This window comes from Nicotiana tomentosiformis, chromosome 2 (genome assembly GCF_000390325.3).
Source record: "Nicotiana tomentosiformis chromosome 2, ASM39032v3, whole genome shotgun sequence".
Lineage (NCBI taxonomy): Eukaryota > Viridiplantae > Streptophyta > Magnoliopsida > Solanales > Solanaceae > Nicotiana > Nicotiana tomentosiformis.
Genome location: NC_090813.1, coordinates 96179747 through 96204059, shown reverse-complemented (window position 1 = coordinate 96204059; position 24313 = coordinate 96179747). Strand labels below are relative to the sequence as shown.

At 36.1% G+C, this 24313-nt stretch overlaps 3 protein-coding genes across 12 annotated transcripts; all 3 read right to left on the bottom strand.

The window, feature by feature from the left end:
• Positions 1-342: 342 nt before the first annotated feature.
• LOC104105864 (large ribosomal subunit protein uL5c) lies at positions 343-3941 on the bottom strand. Its single transcript, XM_009614278.4, has 3 exons — positions 3620-3941; positions 3217-3417; positions 343-856 (listed from the first exon to the last, which is right to left on the bottom strand). Exons 1-3 carry the CDS (start codon positions 3875-3877, stop codon positions 512-514), a joined length of 804 nt encoding a protein of 267 aa, XP_009612573.1. The 5' UTR covers positions 3878-3941; the 3' UTR covers positions 343-511.
• Positions 3942-5142: 1201 nt separating this feature from the next.
• Positions 5143-12998, bottom strand: LOC104105871 (zinc finger CCCH domain-containing protein 41). Of its 7 annotated transcripts, none has more exons than XM_070195806.1 (6): positions 12714-12998; positions 11260-11409; positions 9752-10583; positions 8550-9653; positions 6392-6745; positions 5143-5864 (listed from the first exon to the last, which is right to left on the bottom strand). In XM_070195806.1, the coding sequence occupies exons 3-6, from the start codon at positions 10484-10486 to the stop codon at positions 5484-5486; spliced, it is 2574 nt and encodes an 857-aa protein (XP_070051907.1). In that variant the 5' UTR covers positions 10487-10583; positions 11260-11409; positions 12714-12998; the 3' UTR covers positions 5143-5483. The 7 variants fall into 7 exon arrangements, with proteins under 7 accessions (XP_070051907.1, XP_070051908.1, XP_070051909.1 ...); XM_070195807.1 differs by having other exon boundaries at positions 9752-10565; XM_070195808.1 differs by having other exon boundaries at positions 11260-11393.
• A 4289-nt stretch (positions 12999-17287) lies between these two features.
• LOC104104739 (zinc finger CCCH domain-containing protein 41-like) lies at positions 17288-23702 on the bottom strand. Of its 4 annotated transcripts, none has more exons than XM_070195801.1 (6): positions 23467-23702; positions 22012-22161; positions 20515-21346; positions 19313-20416; positions 18468-18776; positions 17288-17940 (listed from the first exon to the last, which is right to left on the bottom strand). In XM_070195801.1, the coding sequence occupies exons 3-6, from the start codon at positions 21247-21249 to the stop codon at positions 17563-17565; spliced, it is 2526 nt and encodes an 841-aa protein (XP_070051902.1). In that variant the 5' UTR covers positions 21250-21346; positions 22012-22161; positions 23467-23702; the 3' UTR covers positions 17288-17562. The 4 variants fall into 4 exon arrangements, with proteins under 4 accessions (XP_070051902.1, XP_070051903.1, XP_070051901.1 ...); XM_070195802.1 differs by having other exon boundaries at positions 22012-22145; XM_070195800.1 differs by lacking the exon at positions 22012-22161.
• Positions 23703-24313: the final 611 nt, after the last annotated feature.

Genomic DNA, 24313 nt, shown 5'->3' with positions numbered 1-24313 from the left:
GACTCTAAAGTGGCCCAATTTACGTTCAGCTAGGAAATAATGTAAAATAAACAGAGGGGTAAAACTGACCTTTTGAGCCGCAGCAAGACGACGAAGTCCTGCTTACTCCCGCTTCTGAATAGTAGGAACTAGTATTTAAGTACAATCCATCATGAGAAGAGTAAGAAAATGAAACAGTGCAAAATTTTGAGTTAAATTAGTTAAAACCTAACTCAATTAGTTATTCAAAAGTTACCGTAACATTTCAAAATTGATAACAAAAAAGAATTACTAGAAGCAATGGGATTGGAGTCATCTACCAGTGACCTGCAGGGCTGAAATCACATAAAAGATGTGGGAATATGAAGAGAAAAACATAAATCATGTATCTTCAAGATATCACCAACATGATAGTAAATGTGCAAGTACAGATTTTTCCATTCCAATTGTACGCTAAAAAAATCGAAAACCATGCTGGAAGAGCAAAAAATGCAACAAATCAACTCAATTATCCCTGGAAATTAGATCAACCTCATCTCCTAGACCTTTGCTTTGCCTTTGAGTCAAAATGGTGAGCTCTAAGCTTTTTCTTTCGCATAACATTTGTCTGCCCAACAGCACCTTCTCTAAATGGCATACCCATGAGGGCCAGTAATCTATGTGCCTCTTTATCTGTCTCAGCTGTTGTTGTTATGCAAACATCCATTCCTCTTGGCTTACCAAGAGCATCATAACTTAGCTCTGGAAAGACACTCTGTTCACGAAAGCCAATGCTATAATTTCCATGACCATCAAAGCTATTGGGGTTTACACCTTGAAAGTCCCTCGTTCGAGGAAGCCCAAGATTAATTAACCGGTCAAGGAAAGAAAACATCACCTATCAAGAAGAAGTAGATGTGAGTTTGCAGCACAAAAGCAAATAACATATGATGGTAGAGCAGCAAATGGATTGTCCAAGTTCAGACCATGTGAATTTCTCTTCAGCTATTGATCATTGCAATTCAAGTTTTGCTGAAGTCACTTCAACAAATTAGTTTTTCTGTAATCAAGATCAAGGTGGTGTTTATGCGAGATTTTGCAAAAGAAAATAAATTCAAGGGGGGGTTATTTTTAATTGGAAAATTTTATTGCAAAAACTTTTTGGAAATCAAATATCCAAAAACGAAAAAAGTGAACTTTTTTTGCAAATTTGTCACCAAACAAACACTTTTTGCAGAAACAGTTACTGCAAACGTTTTTTAGAAACTGCTAAAATACCCCAAACATCATGCAAATGTTTTGCATGCACAAAGATCTTTCAAGCACAATACTGACTAGGGTCTATAGCTAGCATAAAAAACGTCAGAGGCTAATATAAGTACGAAACAGTTCCCCATGAGGTTGACACTGACAGATGATTCCTATATCTTTAAACTCTTCTATTTGTGCAAAAAGTCCAACATAATCAAGGGTACTTAAGGTCACCGTTGTAAAGCTTAAAATTTGACTGGGTGCCTAATATTTCATCTGTCCTAAGATCATCTTAAACGAATATGACTAGTCCTCAAGCCCAGTACAGCAAAAGGGAGAAGCCATCAATTCCAATCTACTCGAAATACTTACCCATCTCTATTTCCACTATCGCCAGCACCCTTACCCATCCCACATTCCATCTCTATCCTCACTCAACCGCAGCCCCACCTTCCCACCCCCGAAAAAACAAGCTAATGGAAATTTCCCATAACCTTAGCACCCTCTCTTCACATACTATCCATTTGTCCTGATGTAAAACATATTGCAACAACAGTTGACAAGTGCAAGAGAAATTACTTAAGATTATTTTATTTTCCCGGAAAAAATTCTTTACCTTCTTTTTAGTGGTCATTACTTTTATTGTTTTCTGTTTTTGGATCTTTTTAGGGATTGCATTTGTAGTATAGTGGCATTTTATTGCAGCTGGCAGCTCACGAAAACTTGAACAACAAGAAATTCTGACAACCACTCAAAGCTTGGCCACCATGCACAACTGGCAGCAACTATAAGGCAGCATGAGCGGCATGATTTCCAAGTTAAAGGTTTAGCTTGGTCTCCAAATGTTAACTAGTTAGTGTTCACTATGTCTCCCAGTTTACTCCCACACGAGTCATGAAACCTTAAAGTTTTAGCAATTTCCGAATAACGATTTCATTGAGATTTAATATTTATTTGTTATCTCACCCATTCCTTATCTGCTTTTTCTGCCAACTATTTTCCATCTTCTCTGAAACTCTGCTTACCTAACAAGATTGTTTTAGCAAGTCCCTCTTCCACTAAACTTTCCCCTCACGTTATTCCTCTTACTCCTGCATCTATGGCTCTGCAACTAAGTCTTCTACACAGCAGTATTTCTAAATCTCTTCCTGCTAAAAGAAACCCAACTTGTTAGCCTTGAAATCAAGAGCCTGCTGCGTTATGTCCAATCTGCAAATGTGGCGTGAAAGGGTTTGGCGCAGATGAGGGTTGGCAAAAGAAGATGGCAGGCAATGGAAGAATAATGACTAAATGAAGAGATATCACCACCGGCCATTAACAGGCCAGCCGCTACATGCCTGGAGTGTGAAGAAATGGAAGCAGATTCACAAGTTTCAACACAATGAATGTTCCTCCAATTTGCAATTCCTTATTGGAGCACATAAGAGCATCAATTAGCTTTAGGGTGAAAATAAGTATTTTTTGCTGCTTCAGTTTCAGTTTGTGGAGCAAGAATCAAAAGGTCTGATAGTGTGGCGGACCAAGAAAAGCATCTTCTTTTCATTTAGTCCTTCTCTTTTGTTGCCTAGTCCCATTCCACATTATACACTATTGTTTAGCCAATGCTAACCAGGTTTAACCTGGAATTAGCTGATGATGGCTTAGGACTACTCTGTGACAAATCATATTTATTTAGGATAAAATTGAAATAGATCAAAAGTTATGGACCAAATTAAACTTAACATACAAAATATAGATCAAAATTTGAAAGGTACGACTTATTTCTTGCTTTCCCTTTATCTTAGAAGGCTTTACCCTAAAACATCAAGTCTTGCTCCTAAATTCCCTATTTAACATGTTTTGGTAAAATAATTACATTACGGATGTTCGTCCACTAACTACCCAGATATAAATCACATAACAGCATATAGACCAAATGGAATTGCAAGTGAATTTTAGCTAAAAGAAGGAATATCAAAAAACAAAAAAATTGCAATGCTAAAAAGCAGAATAGAAAGGCCAACATACATTTCCTCGAAGTGTAACAGCGATTCCAAGCGGTTGACCTTCTCTAATTTTGAAAGTAGCAATAGCATTCTTAGCCCTCGTCTTCACTGGCCTTTGCCCAGTAATTAGTGCCAAATCATTCATTGCGGCATCCAAACCCTTTGAATTTTGTGCAGCATCTCCAATACCACAATTTACCACAATCTTTTCAATCTTCGGAACCTACAAGTCCATTATTCCACATACCATATCAAAGTAACACTAACGAATTGTGCCAAGTTAAAGCACTTAAATATTTTACTCACCAAATGATATTAGTGCCGAATAAACTAGAACAAATTATTTCTCAGTATTTCAACTCTAAAATTCAATCATAAAGAAAAATAAAACAGAGTAAGATTAGAAGACTAAGAAGTAAGTATACCTGGTGAATATTGGTGTAATTGAATTCGTCCTTCAACATGGGAACAATCTTTTCGAGGTAATTTGTTTTCAGGCGATTAACCTTTTCAGCTTCACTTTTATCCACCAATACTATCCCTGATGAGGCTTTCACTGTCAATTTATTGGGCAGGGCTAAAACCTTGGCATTTACGGCCGGTAATCGAATGGAATGGGCCGGAAATTCGCTGTGGAAAGAGGAGGCCGAGGAGTGCAAAAGCAGAGGAGAAGATGCCGCCATTTCACGCGAGACGATAACACTCGTAAAATGGCAAAAGAAGATAACGAAGTTCTTTTTGGATAGAACTGTGAGAGAAAATGACAAAAATGGTCCCTTATTTTTGGGTGTAGGTTTATGATGGTCCTTTAAAAATGTTTCTATCAGTTTTAGCCATCCATTTTTTAAAAGTTAACTTTAACAGTTCTCCCCACTTCTTTTCGCCCACATCCCTCTTGAAAGCTTAGCTGTAACAAAAAAGACAAAGGCAATTAGGCTCACATGACAAAGTATGAGAGATGCATATAGGAAGGGCACTCATAAAAAAAACTAAGTTTAAAAAACTGTAATTTTCACCTTTAAAAAGGGATGCAAACCATTAAAACTGGTTGGTTTAATAAACTCTATCAAATTGATATTATTGGTGACAGAAATATGTGGTCATTGTTGCTAGATTGGGTTATTGAGCGCACTATCAAGGAGAAAACTTTCTGTTATAGTAAATATCACAGATTTTACTGGTTGAAATGTATTCTTATTTTCCTCCATTACAATAAGTTCTGAGATGGCTCTAGTAGACCATAAATTCAAATATTTAAACCCGTGCATTTTAACGAAAGAGAAGATGCTTTAACAACATGCATTCAGACATTTGTTATCAGAGGAAAATGCAGACCATTTTGTTTTTACACCTAAGCTATTAAGAGAGATATGGGGAAAAGAAAGTGAGGAGAGTGAAAAAATTGGGGGAGGGCCGGATTCTCTTAATTTTGAGGCTCACGTGAGGCTCATGTGGTGGGACTGTTAAATTTAACTTTAAAAAATAGATGTGGACCAAAACTGTTAAGTTTTGTCAAACTTAAAGGACTAAAACAGGTTGGGGCATATTTAAAGGATCATCATAAACCTACTCCCAAATATAAGGAACTATTCTTGTCGTTTTCTCAGAATTGTGAGGACGTTTTGGGTTTGAGCGCCGTAAAGGATGAGAAATGGCTTGAAAATAAATAAATGCTTATTCAGTTTAACTCCCTAGACTTTCTAAAAATGACAATGATAATAAACAATACTCCAAATAATTTTAAAATAAATGATAATTGGCAGAACAGCCTTCTGGCCACTTAAATTTATAACCCAAGCCAATTCGGTAAAGGAACTTATAACTTTTTCATTTGAATACCTCAACTCATACATTTGCAAACTAGTTAGTGTAAAATGTAAGCACTCATGGATAGGGCCATAGAAACCCAAATTCCTGATAGAAAGCTGCAGTGGGAAGTCACTTGAAATAAATAAAAGGCCAAAAATGACTGGCACTATCTCATCTTCATAATTCTGTTTTTCTTTTCTTGTAAGAACTGTAGTAAATCCTAGACTCTGTCTGAGCATCCAGTTACTAAAGAGAATTCAGTACAGCTTACCAACAGGACTGCTGGTTTAGAATCAAAAAACTCTTCTTTACATTTGCAGAGAATGTGAAAGCAAAATTGAAACTGAAATCTGTTGATCACTAATAACTCCTAAAATTACATATAAATGATTTAAAAACTTATCTCGCTGTACAACTCCGAAAATCAGGCCATCATCATGATCAATCACATTGAGCTAACTGTTAACCAGACGCAGAATCTCATTCATCTTCTCTTCTTCCTTGATTGTCAGGTTCATGGTTCCCTGCCACACTTCCTTCCGGTAGACCTGCCACACCAATTTTTGCATTGGATTGCCCATTAGCATCTGAAGGCTGCTTTGAAGCTGGAGTGACATTTTCTCCAACACCAACATCCTTTGCAGGATTACTGGATAGCACCCACATAAGCTGCAGAATTTGGCCTTGCCAGGATTTACCATTCTGAAATGCTCTTTCAGCAGAACGACGTGATCGGAAAGATATCTTAGCAGATGTATTTTGCACCTCTGTGCCATTATTACAATCTTGAGGTTCCAAATCTTCCAGCTCAACAGAAGGAGGATCACCAAAAGTAGAAAAGTGCTCCTTCAGGACGTCAACCTAAAAATAGAAAATTATTTACAATATATAAATGAGAATACAGGAACCAGAGCAAATGAATCTACAAATTATCCTTGAACCATGTACTAGACAAAGGGGATAAAACACATCCAATTACCAGAAAAACAAAGATGTGAAAATATGTGAACAAACAGTAGCCCCATGTGCTCTTGCTTTAGTCATGTAAGTTATGAGTACATTAAAAACAAATTAAAACTATTAATTTTAAAGATTGAAAACCATCAACCGAACACACCTCATTCCAAGAAGCACAAGGTTATAGCAGAGACATGCATAGTTTTACACCCTTACAGCTTTGCTTTGGAAGAGTCAGCAAAAACATAAATGTGTGGAATGAATAAACTCTTGCTGATATTACAAATTTCAAGTTTAAAACGGGAAAGAACATGTCAGGGAAAAAGCATAACAGCATAAGGAAAACGAAGAAAGAAATATCCGCATTCTTTTTCTCTTGTGAAAGAATCTCTTACAAATAGCAATTATCTGAAGTGAGTTAGAGAGATTACGTTTGCCAGAGCACTTGGTAGAGGTGGAAGGAGCTTGAATGCGGTGGGGCGGTTATCTAGTTTGTATCTATTTAAGATAAAAGGTGCGCCCACCGGTGCCAATGGACGAATTGACTGCTTCAAGTTTGAAGCGTCATGCGTTGCAACAGTCGAAGATGATTTTGAACAATTGGGTTCGGCATTCTCTGTAGATCTGCTACTATCTGGTGTTGCTTCAGATGGTGGTGATGACACAGTGTTACTAGGTTCTACGGGGATTGAATTTTCCACTTTACCAGAGTTGGAAACTGTTCCTCCTCCCTTTGGTTTGTTCATAGCCTGATCTGGCGCTGCTTCATCTTTCACACCCACAGCCTGCATAACAAAGGACGCAGAAGAAAAGGGGGTTTCAATTGCCAGTTGCTTTTACAATAAAGAAGTTATATTTACAACAACTACTAAGGGAATCCAAAGCAAGTTGGGATCTGACTATATGAATCTTCACGGACTGTGTAGCTCCATTTAAACTCATTTCGGACCAATATTAACCAAAAAAGGAAAGAAAAAAAAAAGAACAGATCAATGAAGTTGTATCGCCATACACTGGGAGGTAAACCAGTCACGCGCGTTGAGTTGTACACGTCTTCTTCTTTTTTTCTCTTTTTCTTCTCAAGATATTAACTACAGTTCTATCGATTTAGCAGATTACCTCAATGAGGAAAAATATAAAATTATACGTTCTCTCCTCCCTTATTTTGAGATTACTAGTTTCTTGGCACGTGCGCTGCACGTGTATGTCGAGTCATGTATTAAAATAAAAGGTTTTAATAAATAATTATACATGAAGACTATAAAGTATAAGTTTCATTCAAACATGTGATTTCTTTTACTTATTTTGATTTTATGAGGTACAAACATACTGGTCATGTAACAAAACATGTTGTAATTAAAAATTGTTTGACTCTATGCGTTATTTATCATTATCATAAAGTATTATTTGTAGACAAATTTGAAAAGATATCCTTGATTTTTAAGGGGATAAAGTTGAATTTTCTTGGGATAAACACGAAAGTTCATTCTAAACAAACACCAATATCTGAAAGTTTGTTCCAAGCAGACAACAAACTTTGCAAACAAACGATTAACTTTAGGCACAGAGTAACTCTATTACCGAGTAAAACCTCCTCATATACATGATGTTGACTAAATGAGCAAAGTTTATGTAAAAGAAACAATGCCAAAAATGCCACGACAAAAAGATCCATCACCCATGTACTCATAGTAAACGAAATATATTACCTGATTGTAACTTTTTCAATATTGTTTGTCTTTTCAAAAATTAAATTGTCACTTTTACTTATGAATAATTGGCAAACCGTAGTTTAATTGAATAATCAACTTACTGTTATGAATTAAAATATATCAATCAGCCAAAATTAAATCCAATTAAGTATTTAAATCATTTAAGCACATGTAGAATAGAAATACAAATCTTAAGTTTCAGTATGAATCACTTGATTTGCGTAGTTTATTCTTTACCGTACGTAACGTTGATCCTCAAGTGTTTAAACGGCTCTAACTCTATCTATACAAAACTACAACTTTTAACTCCAAAAGGAATCTGTAGCTAGATTATTGAAAGATGTTATCCAAGGCATTATTTAAGATGTTACCTGCAATTTCTTTTCTATTCTTCAACAATCTAAGAACTTCATCCCAAATATCATATGCCGCAGGGTGGCGGCTGCCATCAAATCATTTCCCCCTTTATTTTTGTGATCAAAAGTGAGATGTGTATTGCATCTATATATACCGAAAGGTTGAAAGAATTTTACTAATTATACTAAATGGCAACACTTAGTGCTTGTGCAGCCTCTTAAACAAATAAACTACCGCAGATATAAGAAATTTGAAGTTACACAAGCAATTACTTTTTTGGAAGATAAATAGCAGCGAAATTCTGCAGCCAAATTGATCCCCAAATATTTCCACTTCTCATCTAAGTTAACAATGAGGAACCTAATCAGACAACACCAGCAAAAGTGCGGCTGAGAATAGCATATAATGGTATATTTTTAAGTTCACAAGACGAGCATAAAAAGTAAAGCAGCAGCCGTTGCGAGATTATAAGCTTAAATAATTATAATTATTCTTTTTGATATTAAGAAGAGGACATTACTTGCTTCTCAAGTTTATCCAACTTGCGTCGGAACTCATTACGCTTTTGCTCAAGCATCTCCTGCTTCTTGCGCATTTCTTCCTTCAGAAGTTCTAAAGTTTCCAGTTTTTTCTTCAAAGGTGGTGTAGTTTTGAGACCATTCTGAGCCACGGGCTTGGGCAGATCAGAGGTGGCTAACGGAGCAACAGTACCATGTTCAGCAGTTTTTCGGGCTACAGTCTGCAGATTGTCTTTCCTTTTATGAGGAACCAATAGATGGGGTGGAACCGTACTGCGTGTCCCACCGCGGGGGGCTAATGGAAAATTACTACTACCACTTGCTCCATTATCCATAATGCGATCCCTGTTTGCCCAGAAAAGCTTTATAAAGCGGTTGCCCATCACAGCATCTGGTGCTTTTAAAGCAGCCTCAGCTTCTTCCCTCTTAGAAAATTGAACAAAAGCTCGTTCACCATTCATCGGGATGTAAATGTCGATAACCTCCCCGAATTTTTGAAAATGTGAAAGAAGAGCTTCTGGTTTGTTGTCTTTCTGTGGAATCCCACTTACAAATAGAGTACGGAGTGCCTTTTGAGATGGTTTTCGCATATTGCGTCCAGAACTACTTTGGGGCTCTGAAGATGATTCCATCATTTGCGGGTCTATGGTATCTACATTTGTTTGCTTACCATGACGGTTTACACCCTGAATGCTTTGAGATCCTGAAGCTGCTCCAGCATCTCTATTTAGACGCTTAAGTTTAAAGCCATCACAAAGCGCAACCTGATCCTGATCAGAGGAGTCTGCATCCAGCATCGTCCCCGCATCATCAATTTTAGACCGATTTACATCCAAGAGTGCTGCTGAATTTTCAGGATGATCATTTGACCATAAAGGCTGATCAGGATCATAGAAATCAGCTCCCCCAGCCACAGAACCACCACCAAAAGTATCAGTCAAACCTAATCCATTGTCAATCACTGGAGGGTTGATACTTTTGTTATGTAAAGCTTTATTAGCCAATGAGCTTGAGGGGCCTATTGCAGGTAAAGATCCTTGTGCAGTAACTGGTCCCAGCATATGAGCACCGGGAAGTGAAACAGGAAGATTAAACTTAGAAAGGCTCTGCAATTTGGAAAACAAAAAGTCAGAATCAATGTGCCTAAGGACATAGAATTTAATGAACAAGATAAATACAAATATTTGTCAGCTGAGACGCCTACCTGAACATCTTCAACAACGATGCGATTTACTCCATGCTCCAGAGGGCACATATCTCCTCTTAGGCAAAAACCACGCTCCTCAAAGTCTCTACACCTTTGCCTTGGAATGCCCATACTCATGGCAGGGTTCAAGGACGTTCTAAGCGTTCCCTGTAAACCAAGGGTATGAAGTGTATCAAGACCACCATTGGGAATTCCTGGAACTATTCCAAACGCATTCCAAGGCGCACCCTGTCCACTGGAAACATTTTGCGGCCCCATTCCAGTATAAAGAAGAGGATTAATAGGGCCTTGTGGAACAAATTGAGACGCAACATCAATAGTGCAGAACCTAGATTCACACGGACCCCAAGCACCAGATTCTCTTCCTCGAACCCTACCAGGACCAGCATGACCAGACAGGGACTGATTTAGCCTCATCATCTGATATGAATCTGAAGGTGTCCTGGAAAAAGAACCCATTCCTCGTCTTTTCTCAAACCTAGTATCACTTGAGTGAGAATCCCCTTCCTGGTAAAGATGTCCATTTTCAAACGGCTTGTTCCGTTTCCTGAATGGTCTCCTTAAAGCTGGTTCAAGAGCCTCTGTCTCTGTAGATTGTGAACGTGTATCCTTTCTACGATGTTTATGATTACGATCATCGTCATCGTCTTCACTAATTTCTTTCTCCTCGGGATCACTATTGCAATCAGAAGTTGAAAATACCGGCTTTGGAGATGAAACTTTAAGCTCCATGAGTCGACAACCTAGCTTATATAGAAACTTTTACTTCATCTACATGAGATAATCAAACTAGTTCGATTGCCATCATCACCTACAAAGTTACTACTGCCTGAATAGGGGGATCAACAAAAGGGAAGGTATAAATAATTGCAGTTCACGCTGAAAATGAGAAGATGTATTTCATAATTCCATGAAGGCACAGAATATACAAGTAGGACTTTCCTGCATCAGGAACTAGTTCGCTTGAATCACATGAAACCTATAGAAGTTTCTTCCTACTTCATCCAAACAATCTGGAGAAGAGGATAACCCAGAAAAAGAGTAATCAAACATACCCCAAATGACATGGCATTGAGCTTCTTCGAGCTGTTAATGACACTACCAGATATCATGTGATACCTGATGCATGTGAATAGTTTCAAGAAACTATTACATGACATCCATCTAACAAAGATAATGATGCAACCAGCTATCATGCTATACCCGATGCACGAGCATAGTTTTGAGAAACTATCACGACATCCATCTAAAAAGAAAATGACACAATCAGCTATCAAGCGATACCTGATGCATGTGCATAGTTCCAAAAAACTGTCAAAGGACATCCATATAACTAAATGCACGACTTGCAAGTCAAAGGACATCCATATAACAAAATGAGAAGATGCATGTGAATGTTTTCTTCCTAGGCAAGAATACCAAGGTAGTCATGATATTCATAAATTACGGCAGCTTTCTTTCACCATGAGGACAGAAACATTTAGTCTTCAGTCATTAGCAGTTACCTGAATGTTAAACATATTGAACTTTTGGCCATTCAAAGATGTTGAATTATATACCCAGATCATGCTCAGAGCACCACGTCAAAAAGAAAGCATATCGAGACAAATTTGGCAAGTGTGCCTAAGCCACATATCACCTGCTAGACCAAAGCCCTGGGGGCATCCTCAACAATCATATATATCTTCAACATACTTTGCACGTAGAGTTTTAAAACTGGTGAAACAACATAAATCGTTGGATAGAACATGCAAAAATTTTCTCTTGTAATTTTTTTATTACTATATCAGGGAAGCTTGAAGCCAATGCTGCTTATGGGATTTGAACTCTCTTCCTACATGGTGGAAGGTGAGGGTGTTCAGCTAGTTAGCTAACTCAATCCCCAATATGAGCTACAATGGTTACACCCACTACACCGCAGTTTTCTAACTCATTTAGACATGTCTTTATCCAATCCAATAGAATCATTATTTCATGGACCTCCCAGTGATTGCACACAGCTCAATCAATTCAATAGTGAGTACAGTAATCAATTTATTTTTCATAATGGGACAGGCATATAATTCCAGAACACGATATTAGCAGCCAATAATACAATTAAAATGGAATATGTTACCTTCTCAAAAAAAATGACTCAAGTACAAAATACCCTAAATTACGTCCTGCTGTGTATCAAACCAAGTTTTTCTGGCAAAGCTTACAAAACTCTAAGAAAGATAAAGTTGTGTTAATACTTTTGTCATTCAGCACTCGACAATTAAAATTAGCTAAACAAATAGAATAGTTCCACCTTGCACCTTTAGCTCATTTACCAGCACACTGGTGAGTTTGGGATTGAAACATAATAGTTATTGTTGCATTGGATAATACTGGATTTTTTCCTAAATTGTTTCAGCATCCAAATACCACGAGTTGGTGGAAGTAATGTACTGGCAATCAAGTCATTGTATTTTAGGAACCTAGACACATTAACACATGGCACATTCGTGGAATCCTGGGAAGGCGCGTGAAAACTCCTGGCCTAATATGTGCAAACATCAAGCTTGGTGTCGACTAATGATAAACGCGACAAACCAAGCCAATCGAAACAGGCATAAAATGCCAATTAAATCATTTGCAGATGAGCCAAAAAAATATGCTGTATTTTTGTTTTTTTAATTGTGTGTGTGTGTGTGTGGGGGGGGGGGGGGGGGGGGGGGATATCCTTAGGCTAAAAAAGTAGTGGAAGCAAGGCTCTTAAAATGAACTAGCTCTAATCATTCCAGTCTTAAGTATCAAAATGCTAAAAACGAGTAACGATAAAAATCAATCACTAAATCGAATGCAATACAATCACCCAATAGCTAAGCTCAAATACGAATACTTATCAAATTAATAAAAGAATAGCAAGCTGGATTACAATATCTAAGCTCCAAATATAATAAATTAATGAAGAAAAGAAAAGATAAAAGAACCGAACCTCTAAAAATGAGCCTTTTAGGGTTCCGATTAACCGGTCTGAATTTCAAGAAGTTGTATACATCGCCGGTGAGATACTTCGTGTGGCTTTAATAATGGCCGCAATATATTTATGTATCTGTTATTATTTCTGTCTCCCTTTTTTAATTATTCTGTCTTCTTCTTCGTGTTCTCGTCATTGATACTATCTTAAAACAAAGAAAACCTGAGAAAGAGGGTTTTGACAGAGAGGGATTAATAAAAATTAGAAAACTATGGTCACAGTACAACCCCCTGTGTTTTCTTCATTTGCAAAATAGTGACAGTAATATATTGTGTTTAGGAAAAAGGGTAAAATATAAGCCCTCTACCCTCTGCTTTGTTATATTGTTCAAATCTACCCTTCCTTATACTATCGAAACATATCTACCCTTATACTTAGCCAAATTTTTTAAAAATACCCTTCATCCACCAAATTAGAAAAATATCTTTTTTTTAAAACTCATTAATAGCCCATTAAACCCCTTTTATTTACTATACTTCTTACTTGCATATTAGTGATCTCCTTCGTACACTTGTTGAACTAAAGAAGTGAATGACATAAAAATACCAACAACCATATATTCATTTATACATTGAATTCCAATTCTTTTAATATCCTTATTGTATTGTTTTTTTCTTATACCTTTTCTATAATACCTGGTATGATTAATACCAGGTATTAATCATGATTTTCTTTCCACCACGACTTGAATGTTTATAGTATCTTATTAGGTTGGCAGTTCTGAAGTTTTAAGGCAATTATCGAAGTATTTCTTCCTCCAACAGTGAGCCTTTATTGATGAGTATTCACGCACCATAATTTTCTTATTCTGCTTTAAACATTTGGGCAACAAGTAGTTATCGCCAAATCACCCCTTAAGAATCAGAGTTAGATTCCAAGATATAGGATGGGATACTCATAATTCTTAGTAACAACATAACTTATAATGAATAAAAATTAGAAAATAATTAGATGATATTCAATTTAATATCAAGTTACAGTCCGAGAAATTCATCAAGAATGAAAAAAAGTACACCAACAAGTTGGAAAGCAACTTAACAACCTAAGTACACTAACTTAATGCATTAACCAACCACAAGTATTATTAAAGTATATATCAGTTGTTACCAACATACAAACTAACTGTCAAGTGTGTATTACATTAGACAAAGGGATGCCATATTAGAACCACACACAACAAAAACCCGAAAGTGATAACATGGCATTCTAATGCTACCACGAACAACTAATAACCAAAAATATAAGTTCTTACTAATCCTATTTCCACCATCATTCCCGGTCTCTCTCTAAATGAATAAAATGTGTTAAGACGTCTCAGAAATCTAGGTTCCGTATTTTTAAATAATGGGTTTAATGGGTTTGGGTTAATGAATTTTTTTCAAAATGATTATTTTATTAATCTGGTGGCTTTCTGTTAGGTGGAGGGTATTTTTAAAAAGTTTGGCTAATGGTAAGGGTAAATATGGCCTCATAATATAACGGAGGGTAGATATAAATAATATACCAAAGTAGAGGGGTATATTTGGCCATTTTCCCTTGTGTTTATAATAATATCTTATTATTGAGTTTTTGGCCAAAATTAAGTTTAATTTTGTCTTTCAAATATAACCTTGAGTACCATACGTCCTCTAAGTTTGCAAAAGTTAGAGCGTTAGAAAACACAACATCAGTTTGAAAAACTAACAACAACATGTGATTTGCACGTGATACTTTTCACCTCCAAATCAATTCATCGCCCTCTTCTTTCAAGAATTGTTTGGCTGAAAATTACAACTTCCACATTTCTGTTGGATTCAAACAAAACCCAAATCGCAGGCAAGACCGAAATAGCATAATAGCTTCAGCAGAATAATGCTTTAAAGTTCAAACTCAAACAACATGATCCGATAATTATGGTGCTCGCACCTAGTGGGGAAGGTCAACTAGGAGTATGTATAATGGTGGTCAACGCATTAAAAATGCTTTATATGAGCGATTGCTACATTTAGTCAGTATATAAACTTCCTAGATTTCGGTTTTCTCTCATCTGCTTGCATTTTGAAAAGCATTACTATATTCAATTGAAGAAGATTAAAACTGGTTGGTTTAATAAACTCTATCAAATTGATATTATTGGTGACAGAAATATGTGGTCATTGTTGCTAGATTGGGTTTATTGAGCGCACTATCAAGGAAAAAACTTTATGTTCTAGTAAATATCATAAATTTTACTAGTTGAAATGTAATCTTATTTCCCTCTGTTGTAATAAGTTATGAGATGGCTTTAATAGATAATAAATTCAAATATTTAAACCTGTGCATTTTAACGGAAGAGAAGATGTTATAACAACATGCATTTAGACATTTGTTATCAGTCATAATTGAGAGGAAGATGTAGACCATTTTGTTTTTCCGGCTCTTCTATTGATTTCAGCTTCATATTTCAGCTAAGCTATTAAGAGAGATATGGGGAAAAGAAAGTGAGGATAGTGAAAAAATTGGAGTTTTTTTTACATACACGATCTCTTTATAAAAACTATTCTCATAACTAATAGTACTACTCATTTATTGTAAAGATAGCAAATGTTATTACATATATAACATTATCGACAATTCCTTAAATGCCGCTGCAACGGGGATCCTATTTAAAAGCCAAAAGGCCACCATTAAGGATATCATTTTCATTAAACAGTCTTGATGTAAATAACAAATAATTAAGGAAACTGTTACCATCTCCACCATTAACCGTCTTGATGTAAGTATCGTTTCCGTCTCTGATTTATGCCATTTTTTTCCAAAAGAAATAGTATTGTGATTTATACATTATTAAATACCATTATTATGTTGTGTATATCAGAATTTTATTATAATTCATACACCATTAAATATCATCATTATATCTTGGTATACACATTTATACATAATTATATATTGTTATAATGCTATATATATGTATTCCACGTATATATTTATTATTATTTATTATTATTAATATTAATACATAATCAACATATACAATGGTTGAAGAATTCATGATAAATTATCTATACTATATTAAAAGTACGAAGGTCCTTAGCGAAATGCCGTTCGCCTTTTTTATCCTTTAAACACATAGATTTTATACTGGACAAAATAGTAATTTAAGTTATTTTCCTAATATTTTGGACTTTAAAGTTAGCTAAAATTTTGGTAATCAAAATCCTTCCTTATTTAAATTATGTAAAAATCCTAATAGTTAGAAATTTAAACTCAAATCAAAGCTTACTTATATAAACCACTAACGAAAGCTTGGATGACAAAGAGAAAAAGCATTACGCGTTGGAACAAGTACAATCTTATTTTACAATTGTTGTAAAAATTAAAAATTATACATATGCAGCCATTGTTACGGTAACTACTTTAATGCTTATTAGTGAAAACTTTATGGAAGGTTAGATACCAAAGGAAGGATGCAATTAACAAAATCTTATGGATGCTATAATAAAATGTCCTACCATTATATATTTTTTTTGGGTCAAACGTAGTAATTATATGAGAATTGCTGACCAATATTTAGGTGTTCTATCTTAGCCAATAGCTTCTTAATCCGTCCATATTAGAATTATTTAACATAATTATAATATATTTCATATTAATTATTTAAATATTTAGGATCTGACAATTAACTAAGATTTTTTTATTTGAACTATGTAGAAATTTTTATTCAGTACTTTAAATAAATTAAATTTTAATTGCCTTATATAATTATTGTCTTATTTGAATGATGTAACATAATTAAAATCTCTTTTAAGTTATAATTAAATATTTAAAACTTGGAATCAACAAAAAATAAATTAGTTAATGTTAAAACCAAATAATTAAGTCTAAAAATCCAATTCAATTATTTATCAAATTTATCGTATAACTAAAATTATTTTTCAACAAACCTCATAGGATGACTAAATTGGTTTTCATAAGAATAGTATTGGCGGTGAAAGAAAATAAAAAAATAGAAAAATTAACATGGAAGGTTTTATAGATAAGCCTTTTAACTAATATATATATATATATATATATATATATATATATATATATATATATATTAAAGAGTATAAAATAATTTTGATTTTATAATACAAACATATTATATAGGAGTCGTACTTATGATTTTCAAAAAAATCGTAGGTACACGCGCAAAGCGCGTACTATAAGACTAGTATAATATAAATATATATGTGATTTATACTTGGTATATTATTTGGTGTAATTTATAACGGTTTATATCGTATATAGTTTAACTCCCTAGACTTTCTAAAAATGACAATGATAATAACAATACTCCTAATAATTTTTAAAAAAATGATAATTGGCAGAACAACTTCCAGGCCACTTAAATTTACAACCCAATTGCCACGAACTTATAACTTTCCCATTCAAGCACTCATGGAAAGGGCCATAGAAACCCAAATTCTGGTAGAAAGCTGCAGTGGGAAGTCACTTGAAATAAATAAAAGGCCAAAAATGACTGGCACTATCTCATCTTCATAATTCTGTGTTTCTTTTCTGTTAAGAACTGTAGTAAATCCTAGACTCTGTCTGAGCATCCAATTACTAAAGAGAATTCAGTACAGCTTACCAACAGGACTGCTGGTTTAGAATCAAAAAAAAATTCTTTACATTTGCAGATAATGTGAGAGCAAAATTGAAACTGAAATTTGTTGATTACTAATAACTCCTAAAATTACATATAAATGATTTAAAAATTTCTCTCGCTGTACAACTCCGAAAATCAGGCCATCATCATGATCAATCACATTGAGCTAACTGTTAACCAGACGCAGAATCTTATTCATCTTCTCTTTCTTCCTTGATTGTTAGGTTCATGGTTCCCTGCCACACTTCCTTCCGGTAGATCGGCCACACCAATTTTTGCATTGGATTGCCCATTAGCATCTGAAGGCTGCTTTGAAGCTGGAGTGACATTATCTCCAACACCAACATCCTTTGCAGGATTACTGGATTGCACCCACATAAGCTGCAGAATTTGGCCTTGCCAGGATTTACCATTCAGAAATGCTCTTTCAGCAGAACAACGTGATCGGAAAGATATCTTAGCAGATGTATTTTGCACCTCTGAGCCATTATTACAATCTTGAGGTTCCAAATCTTCCAGCTCAACAGAAGGAGGATCACCAAAAGTAGAAAAGTGCTCCTTCAGGACGTCAACCTAAAAATAGAAAATTATTTACAATATATAAATGAGAATACAGGAACCACAGCAAATGAATCTACAAATTATCCTGAACCATGTACTAGACAAAGGGGATAAAACACATCCAATTACCAGAAAAACAAAGATGTGAAAATATGTGAACAAACAATAGCCCCATGTGCTCTTGCTTTAGTCATGTGAGTTATGAGTCCATTAAAAACAAATTAAAACTATTAATTTTTAAAGATTGAAAACCATCAACCGAACACACCTCATTCCAAGAAGCACAAGGCTGTAGCAGAGACATGCATAGTTTTACACCCTTACAGCTTTGCTTTGGAAGAGTCAGCAAATCCATAAATGTGTGGAATGAATAAATTCTTGCTGATATTACAAATTTCAAGTTTAAAACGGGAAAGAACATGTCAGGGAAAAGGCATAACAGCATAAGGAAAACAAAGAAAGAAATATCCGCATTCTTTTTCTCTTGTGAAAGAATCTCTTACAAATAGCAATTATCTGAAGTGAGTTAGAGAGATTACGTTTGCCAGAGCACTTGGTAGAGGCGGAAGTATCTTGAATGCGGTGGGCCGGTTATCTAGTTTGTATCTATTTAAGATAAAAGGTGCGACCTGCGTTGCAACAGTCGAAGATGATTTTGAACAATTGGGTTCGGCATTCTCTGTAGATCTGCTACTATCTGGTGTTGCTTCAGATGGTGGTGATGACACAGTGTTACTAGGTTCTACGGGGCTTGAATTTTCCACTTTACCGGAGTTGGAAACTGTTCCTCCTCCCTTTGGTTTGTTCATAGCCTGATCTGGCGCTGCTTCATCTTTCACACCCACAGCCTGCATAACAAAGGACACAAAAGAAAAGAGGGTTTCAATTGCCAGTTGCTTTTACAATAAAGAAGTTATATTTACAACAACTACTAAGGGAATCTAAAGCAAGTTGGGATCTGACTATATGAATCTTCACGGACTGTGTAGCTCCATTTAAACTCATTTCGGACCAATATTAACCAAAAAAGGAAAAAAAAAAAGAACAGATCAATGAAGTTGTATCGCCATACACTGGGAGGTAAACAAATAAACTACCGCAGATATAAGAAATTTGAAGTTACACAAGCAATTACTTTTTTTGGAAGATAAATAACAGCGAAATTCTGCAGCCAAATTGATCCCCAAATATTTCCATTTCTAATCTAACTTAACAATGAGGAACCAAATCAGACAACACCAGCAAAAATGCGGCTGAGAATAGCATATAATGGTATATTTTTAAGTTCACAAGACGAGCATAAAAAGTAAAGCAGCCGCCGTTGCGAGATTATAAGCTTAAATAATTATAATTATTATTTTTGATATTAAGAAGAGGACATTACTTGCTTCTCAAGTTTATCCAACTTGCGTCGGAACTCATTACGCTTTTGCTCAAGCATCTCCTGCTTCTTGCGCATTTCTTCCTTCAGAAGTTCTAAAGTTTCCAGTTTTTTCTTCAAAGGTGGTGTAGTTTTGAGACCATTCTGAGCCACGGGCTTGGGCAGATCAGAGGTTGCTAACGGAGCAACAGTACCATGTTCAGCAGTTTTTCGGGCTACAGTCTGCAGATTGTCTTTCCTTTTATGAGGAACCAATAGATGGGGTGGAACCGTACTGGGTGTCCCACCGCGGGGAGCTAATGGAAAATTACTACTACCACTTGCTCCATTATCCATAATGCGATCCCTGTTTGCCCAGAAAAGCTTTATAAAGCGGTTGCCCATCACAGCATCTGGTGCTTTTAAAGCAGCCTCAGCTTCTTCCCTCTTAGAAAATTGAACAAAAGCTCGTTCACCATTCATCGGGATGTAAATGTCGATAACCTCCCCGAATTTTTGAAAATGTGAAAGAAGAGCTTCTGGTTTGTTGTCTTTCTGTGGAATCCCACTTACAAATAAAGTACGGAGTGCCTTTTGAGATGGTTTTCGCATATTGCGTCCAGAACTACTTTGGGGCTCTGAAGTTGAGTCCATCATTTGCGGGTCTATGGTATCTACATTTGTTTGCTTACCATGACGGTTTACACCCTGAATGCTTTGAGATCGTGAAGCTGCACCAGCATCTCTATTTAGACGCTTAAGTTTAAAGCCATCACAAAGCGCAACCTGATCCTGATCAGAGGAGTCTGCATCCAACATCATCCCCGCATCATCAATTTTAGACCGATTTATATCCAAGAGTGCTACTGAATTTTCAGGATGATCATTTGACCATAAAGGCTGATCAGGATCATAGAAATCAGCTCCCCCAGCCACAGAACCACCACCAAAAGTATCAGTCAAACCTAATCCATTGTCAATCACTGGAGGGTTGATACTTTTGTTATGAAAAGCTTTATTAGCCAATGAGCTTGAGGGGCCTATTGCAGGTAAAGATCCTTGTGCAGTAACTGGTCCCAGCATATGAGCACCGGGAAGTGAAACAGGAAGATTAAACTTAGAAAGGCTCTGCAATTTGGAAAACAAAAAGTCAGAATCAATGTGCCTAAGGACATAGAATTTAATGAACAAGATAAATACAAATATTTGTCAGCTGAGACGCCTACCTGAACATCTTCAACAATGATGCGATTTACTCCATGCTCCAGAGGGCACATATCTCCTCTTAGGCAAAAACCACGCTCCTCAAAGTCTCTACACCTTTGCCTTGGAATGCCCATACTCATGGCAGGGTTCAAGGACGTTCTAAGCGTTCCCTGTAAACCAAGGGTATGAAGTGTATCAAGACCACCATTGGGTATTCCTGGAACTATTCCAAACGCATTCCAAGGCGCACCCTGTCCACTGGAAACATTTTGCGGCCCCCTTCCAGTATAAAGAAGAGGATTAATAGGGCCTTGTGGAACAAATTGAGACGCAACATCAATAGTGCTGAACCTAGATTCACACGGACCCCAAGCACCAGATTCTCTTCCTCGACCCCTACCAGGACCAGCATGACCAGACAGGGACTGATTTAGCCTCATCATCTGATACAAATCTGAAGGTGCCCTGGAAAAAGAACCCATTCCTCGTCTTTTCCCAAACCTAGTATCACTCGAGTGAGAATCTCCTTCCTGGTAAGGATGTCCATTTTCAAACGGCTTGTTCCGTTTCCTGAATGGTCTCCTTAAAGCTGGTTCAAGAGCCTCTGTCTCTGTAGATTGTGAACGTGTATCCTTTCTACGATGTTTATGATTACGATCATCGTCATCGTCTTCACTAATTTCTTTCTCCTCGGGATCACTATTGCAATCAGAAGTTGAAAATACCGGCTTTGGAGATGAAACTTTAAGCTCCATGAGTCGACAACCTTGCTTATATAGAAACTTTTACCTCATCTACATGAGATAATCAAACTAGTTCGATTGCCATCATCACCTACAAAGTTACTACTGCCTGAAGAGGGGGATCAACAAAAGGGAAGGTATAAATAATTGCAGTTCACTCTGAAAATGAGAAGATGTATTTCATAATTCCATGAAGGCACAGAAGATACAAGTAGGACTTTCCTGCATCAGGAACTAGTTCGCTTGAACCACATGAAACCTATAGAAGTTTCTTCCTACTTCATCCAAACAATCTGGAGAAGAGGATAACCCAGAAAAAGAGTAATCAAACATACCCCAAATGACATGACATTGAGCTTCTTCGAGCTGTAGAAGCTACTAATGACACTACCAGATATCATGTGATACCTGATGCATGTGCATAGTTTCAAGAAACTATCACATGACATCCATCTAACAAAGATAATGATGCAACCAGCTATCATGCTATACCTGATGCACGAGCATAGTTTTAAGAAACTATCACGACATCCATCTAAAAAGAAAATGACACAATCAGCTATCAAGCGATACCTGATGCATGTGCATAGTTCCAAAAAACTGTCAAAGGACATCCATATAACTGAATGCACGACTTGCAAGTTCGATTCAAAGAACTAATGAATGTTTTCTTCCTAGGCAAGAATACCAAGGTAGACATGATATTCATAAATTATGGCAGCTTTCTTTCAGCATGAGGACAGAAACATTTAGTCTTCAGTCATTAGCAGTTACCTGAATGTTAAACATATTGAAGTTTTGGCCATTCAAAGATGTTGAATTATATACCCAGATCATGCTCAGAGCACCACGTCAAAAAGAAAGCATATCGAGACAAATTTGGCAAGTGTGCCTAAGCCACATATCACCTGCTAGACCAAAGCCCTGGGTGCATCCTCAACAATCATATATATCTTCAAAATACTTTGCACGTAGAGTTTTAAAACTGTTGAAACAACATAAATCGTTGGATAGAACATGCTAAGATTTTCTCTTTTAATTTTTTTATTACTATATCAGAGAAGCTTGAAGCCAATGCTGCTTATGGGATTTGAACTCTCTTCCCACATGGTGGAAGGTGAGGGTGTTCAGCTAGTTAGCTAACTCAATCCCCAATATGAGCTACAATGGTTACACCCACTACACCGCAGTTTTCTAACTCATTTTGACATGTCTTTATCCAATCCAATAGAATCATTGTTTCATGGACCTCCCAATGATTGCACACAGCTCAATCAATTCAATAGTGAGTACAGTAATCAAATTATTATTCATAATGGGACAGGCATATAATTCCAGACCACGACATTAGCAGCCAATAATACAGTTAAAATGGAATATGCTACCTTCTCAAAAAAATGAATCAAGTACAAAATACCCTAAATTACGTCCTGCTGTGTATCAAACCATGTTTTTCTGGCAAAGCTTATAAAACTCTAAGAAAGATAAAGTTGTGCTAATACTTTTGTCATTCAGCACTCGACAATTAAAATTAGCTAAACAAATAGAATAGTTCCACCTTGCACCTTTAGCTCATTTACCAGCACACTGGTGAGTTTGGGATTGAAACATAATAGTTATTGTTGCATTGGATAATACTGGATTTTTTCCTAAATTGTTTCAGCATCCAAATACCACGAGTTGGTGGAAGTAATGTACTGGCAATCAAGTCATTGTATTTTAGGAACCTAGACACATTAACACACGGCACATTCGTGGAATCCTGGGAAGGTGCGTGAAAACTCCTGGCCTAATATGTGCAAACATCAAGCTTGGTGTCGACTAATGATAAACGCGACAAACCAAGCCAATCGAAAAAGGCATAAAATGCCAATTAAATCATTTGCAGATGAGCCAAAAAAATATGTTTTTTTTTTTTTGTGTGTGTGTGTGTGTGTGTGGTGGTGGTTGGGGGGGGGGGGGGGGGGGTATATCCTTTGGCGAAAAACGTAGTGGCAGCAAGCTCTGTAAAATGAACCAGCTCTAATCATTCCAGTCTTAAGTATCAAAATACTAAAAACGAGTAAGGATAAAAATCAATCACTAAATCGAATGCAATACAATCACCCAATAGCTAAGCTCAATTACGATTACTTATCAAATTAATAAAAGAATAGCAAGCTGGATTACAATATCTAAGCTCCAAATATAATAAATTAATGAAGAAGAGAAAAGATAAAAGAACCGAACCTCTAAAAATGAGCCTTTTAGGGTTCCGATTAACCGGTCTGAATTTCAAGAAGTTGTATACATCGCCGGTGAGATACTTCGTGTGGCTTTAATAATGGCCGCAATATATTTATGTATCTGTTATTATTTCTGTCTCCCTTTTTTAATTATTCTGCCTTCTTCTTCGTGTTCTCGTATGATACTCTGAGAAAGAGGGGTTTGGCAGAGGGATTAATAAAAATTAGAAAACTATGGTCACACTACAACCCCCCTATGTTTTCTTCATTTGCAAAATAGTGACAGTAATATATTGTGTTTTGTTATAAAATAAAGATAGTAAAATAAAGGCAAGTATAGAGACAAACTGATATATTATTCAAACTTCAAACTTATGTACATAATGAACCGAAGACTCCTCTATAAAGTAAGCAGCTGCGAGGCTTTTCTTTAGCTGCTTGTAAGCTATCTGCATGAGTTGCTTGCAACCTACCTGTTTAATAAGAAGCTGCTGCAAATCATTTCATTGAGCTGCTTGCAACCTGCCTGCATCAGCTGCTTGTAGATAAACTTCAACAGAGTACTAAATGGATAATTTTCTTCAGGAAGATTATCTATAGCGGAGTAATAAATGGACATCCACAATATAATTATTTTCATAACACTCTCCCTTGGATGTTCATTAAAAAGATATTGTGCCTCGTTAAAACCTTACTAGGAAAAAATCTGTGGGAAAAAATCTTAGTGAAGGAAAAATAGTACACATATTTAATAATACGCATTGCTAGCTGCCTCATTAAAAACCTTATAAGGAAAACCCTGTGGGAAAAAACCTTAATAAGGAAAAAAGAGTACATCGCGTATTTTACTA

What these genes read in the sequence shown, in the direction of transcription:
- LOC104105871 (XM_070195806.1), bottom strand. Translation starts at nt 10,486, where the DNA reads ATGGAGCTTAAAGTTTCATCTCCAAAGCCGGTATTTTCAACTTCTGAT. An exon ending in TCGTTGTTGAAGATGTTCAG is followed by an intron (nt 9,654 to 9,751) that starts GTAGGCGTCTCA and finishes TCCAAATTGCAG; the next exon opens with AGCCTTTCTAAGTTTAATCT. An exon ending in TACCAAGTGCTCTGGCAAAC is followed by an intron (nt 5,865 to 6,391) that starts GTAATCTCTCTA and finishes TTCTATTTTTAG; the next exon opens with GTTGACGTCCTGAAGGAGCA.
- LOC104104739 (XM_070195801.1), bottom strand. Translation starts at nt 21,249, where the DNA reads ATGGAGCTTAAAGTTTCATCTCCAAAGCCGGTATTTTCAACTTCTGAT. An exon ending in TCATTGTTGAAGATGTTCAG is followed by an intron (nt 20,417 to 20,514) that starts GTAGGCGTCTCA and finishes TCCAAATTGCAG; the next exon opens with AGCCTTTCTAAGTTTAATCT. An exon ending in TGGATAAACTTGAGAAGCAA is followed by an intron (nt 18,777 to 19,312) that starts GTAATGTCCTCT and finishes TTTGTTATGCAG; the next exon opens with GCTGTGGGTGTGAAAGATGA.
- LOC104105864 (XM_009614278.4), bottom strand. Translation starts at nt 3,877, where the DNA reads ATGGCGGCATCTTCTCCTCTGCTTTTGCACTCCTCGGCCTCCTCTTTC. An exon ending in ATTACACCAATATTCACCAG is followed by an intron (nt 3,418 to 3,619) that starts GTATACTTACTT and finishes ATGGACTTGTAG; the next exon opens with GTTCCGAAGATTGAAAAGAT. An exon ending in CTGTTACACTTCGAGGAAAT is followed by an intron (nt 857 to 3,216) that starts GTATGTTGGCCT and finishes TCTTCTTGATAG; the next exon opens with GTGATGTTTTCTTTCCTTGA.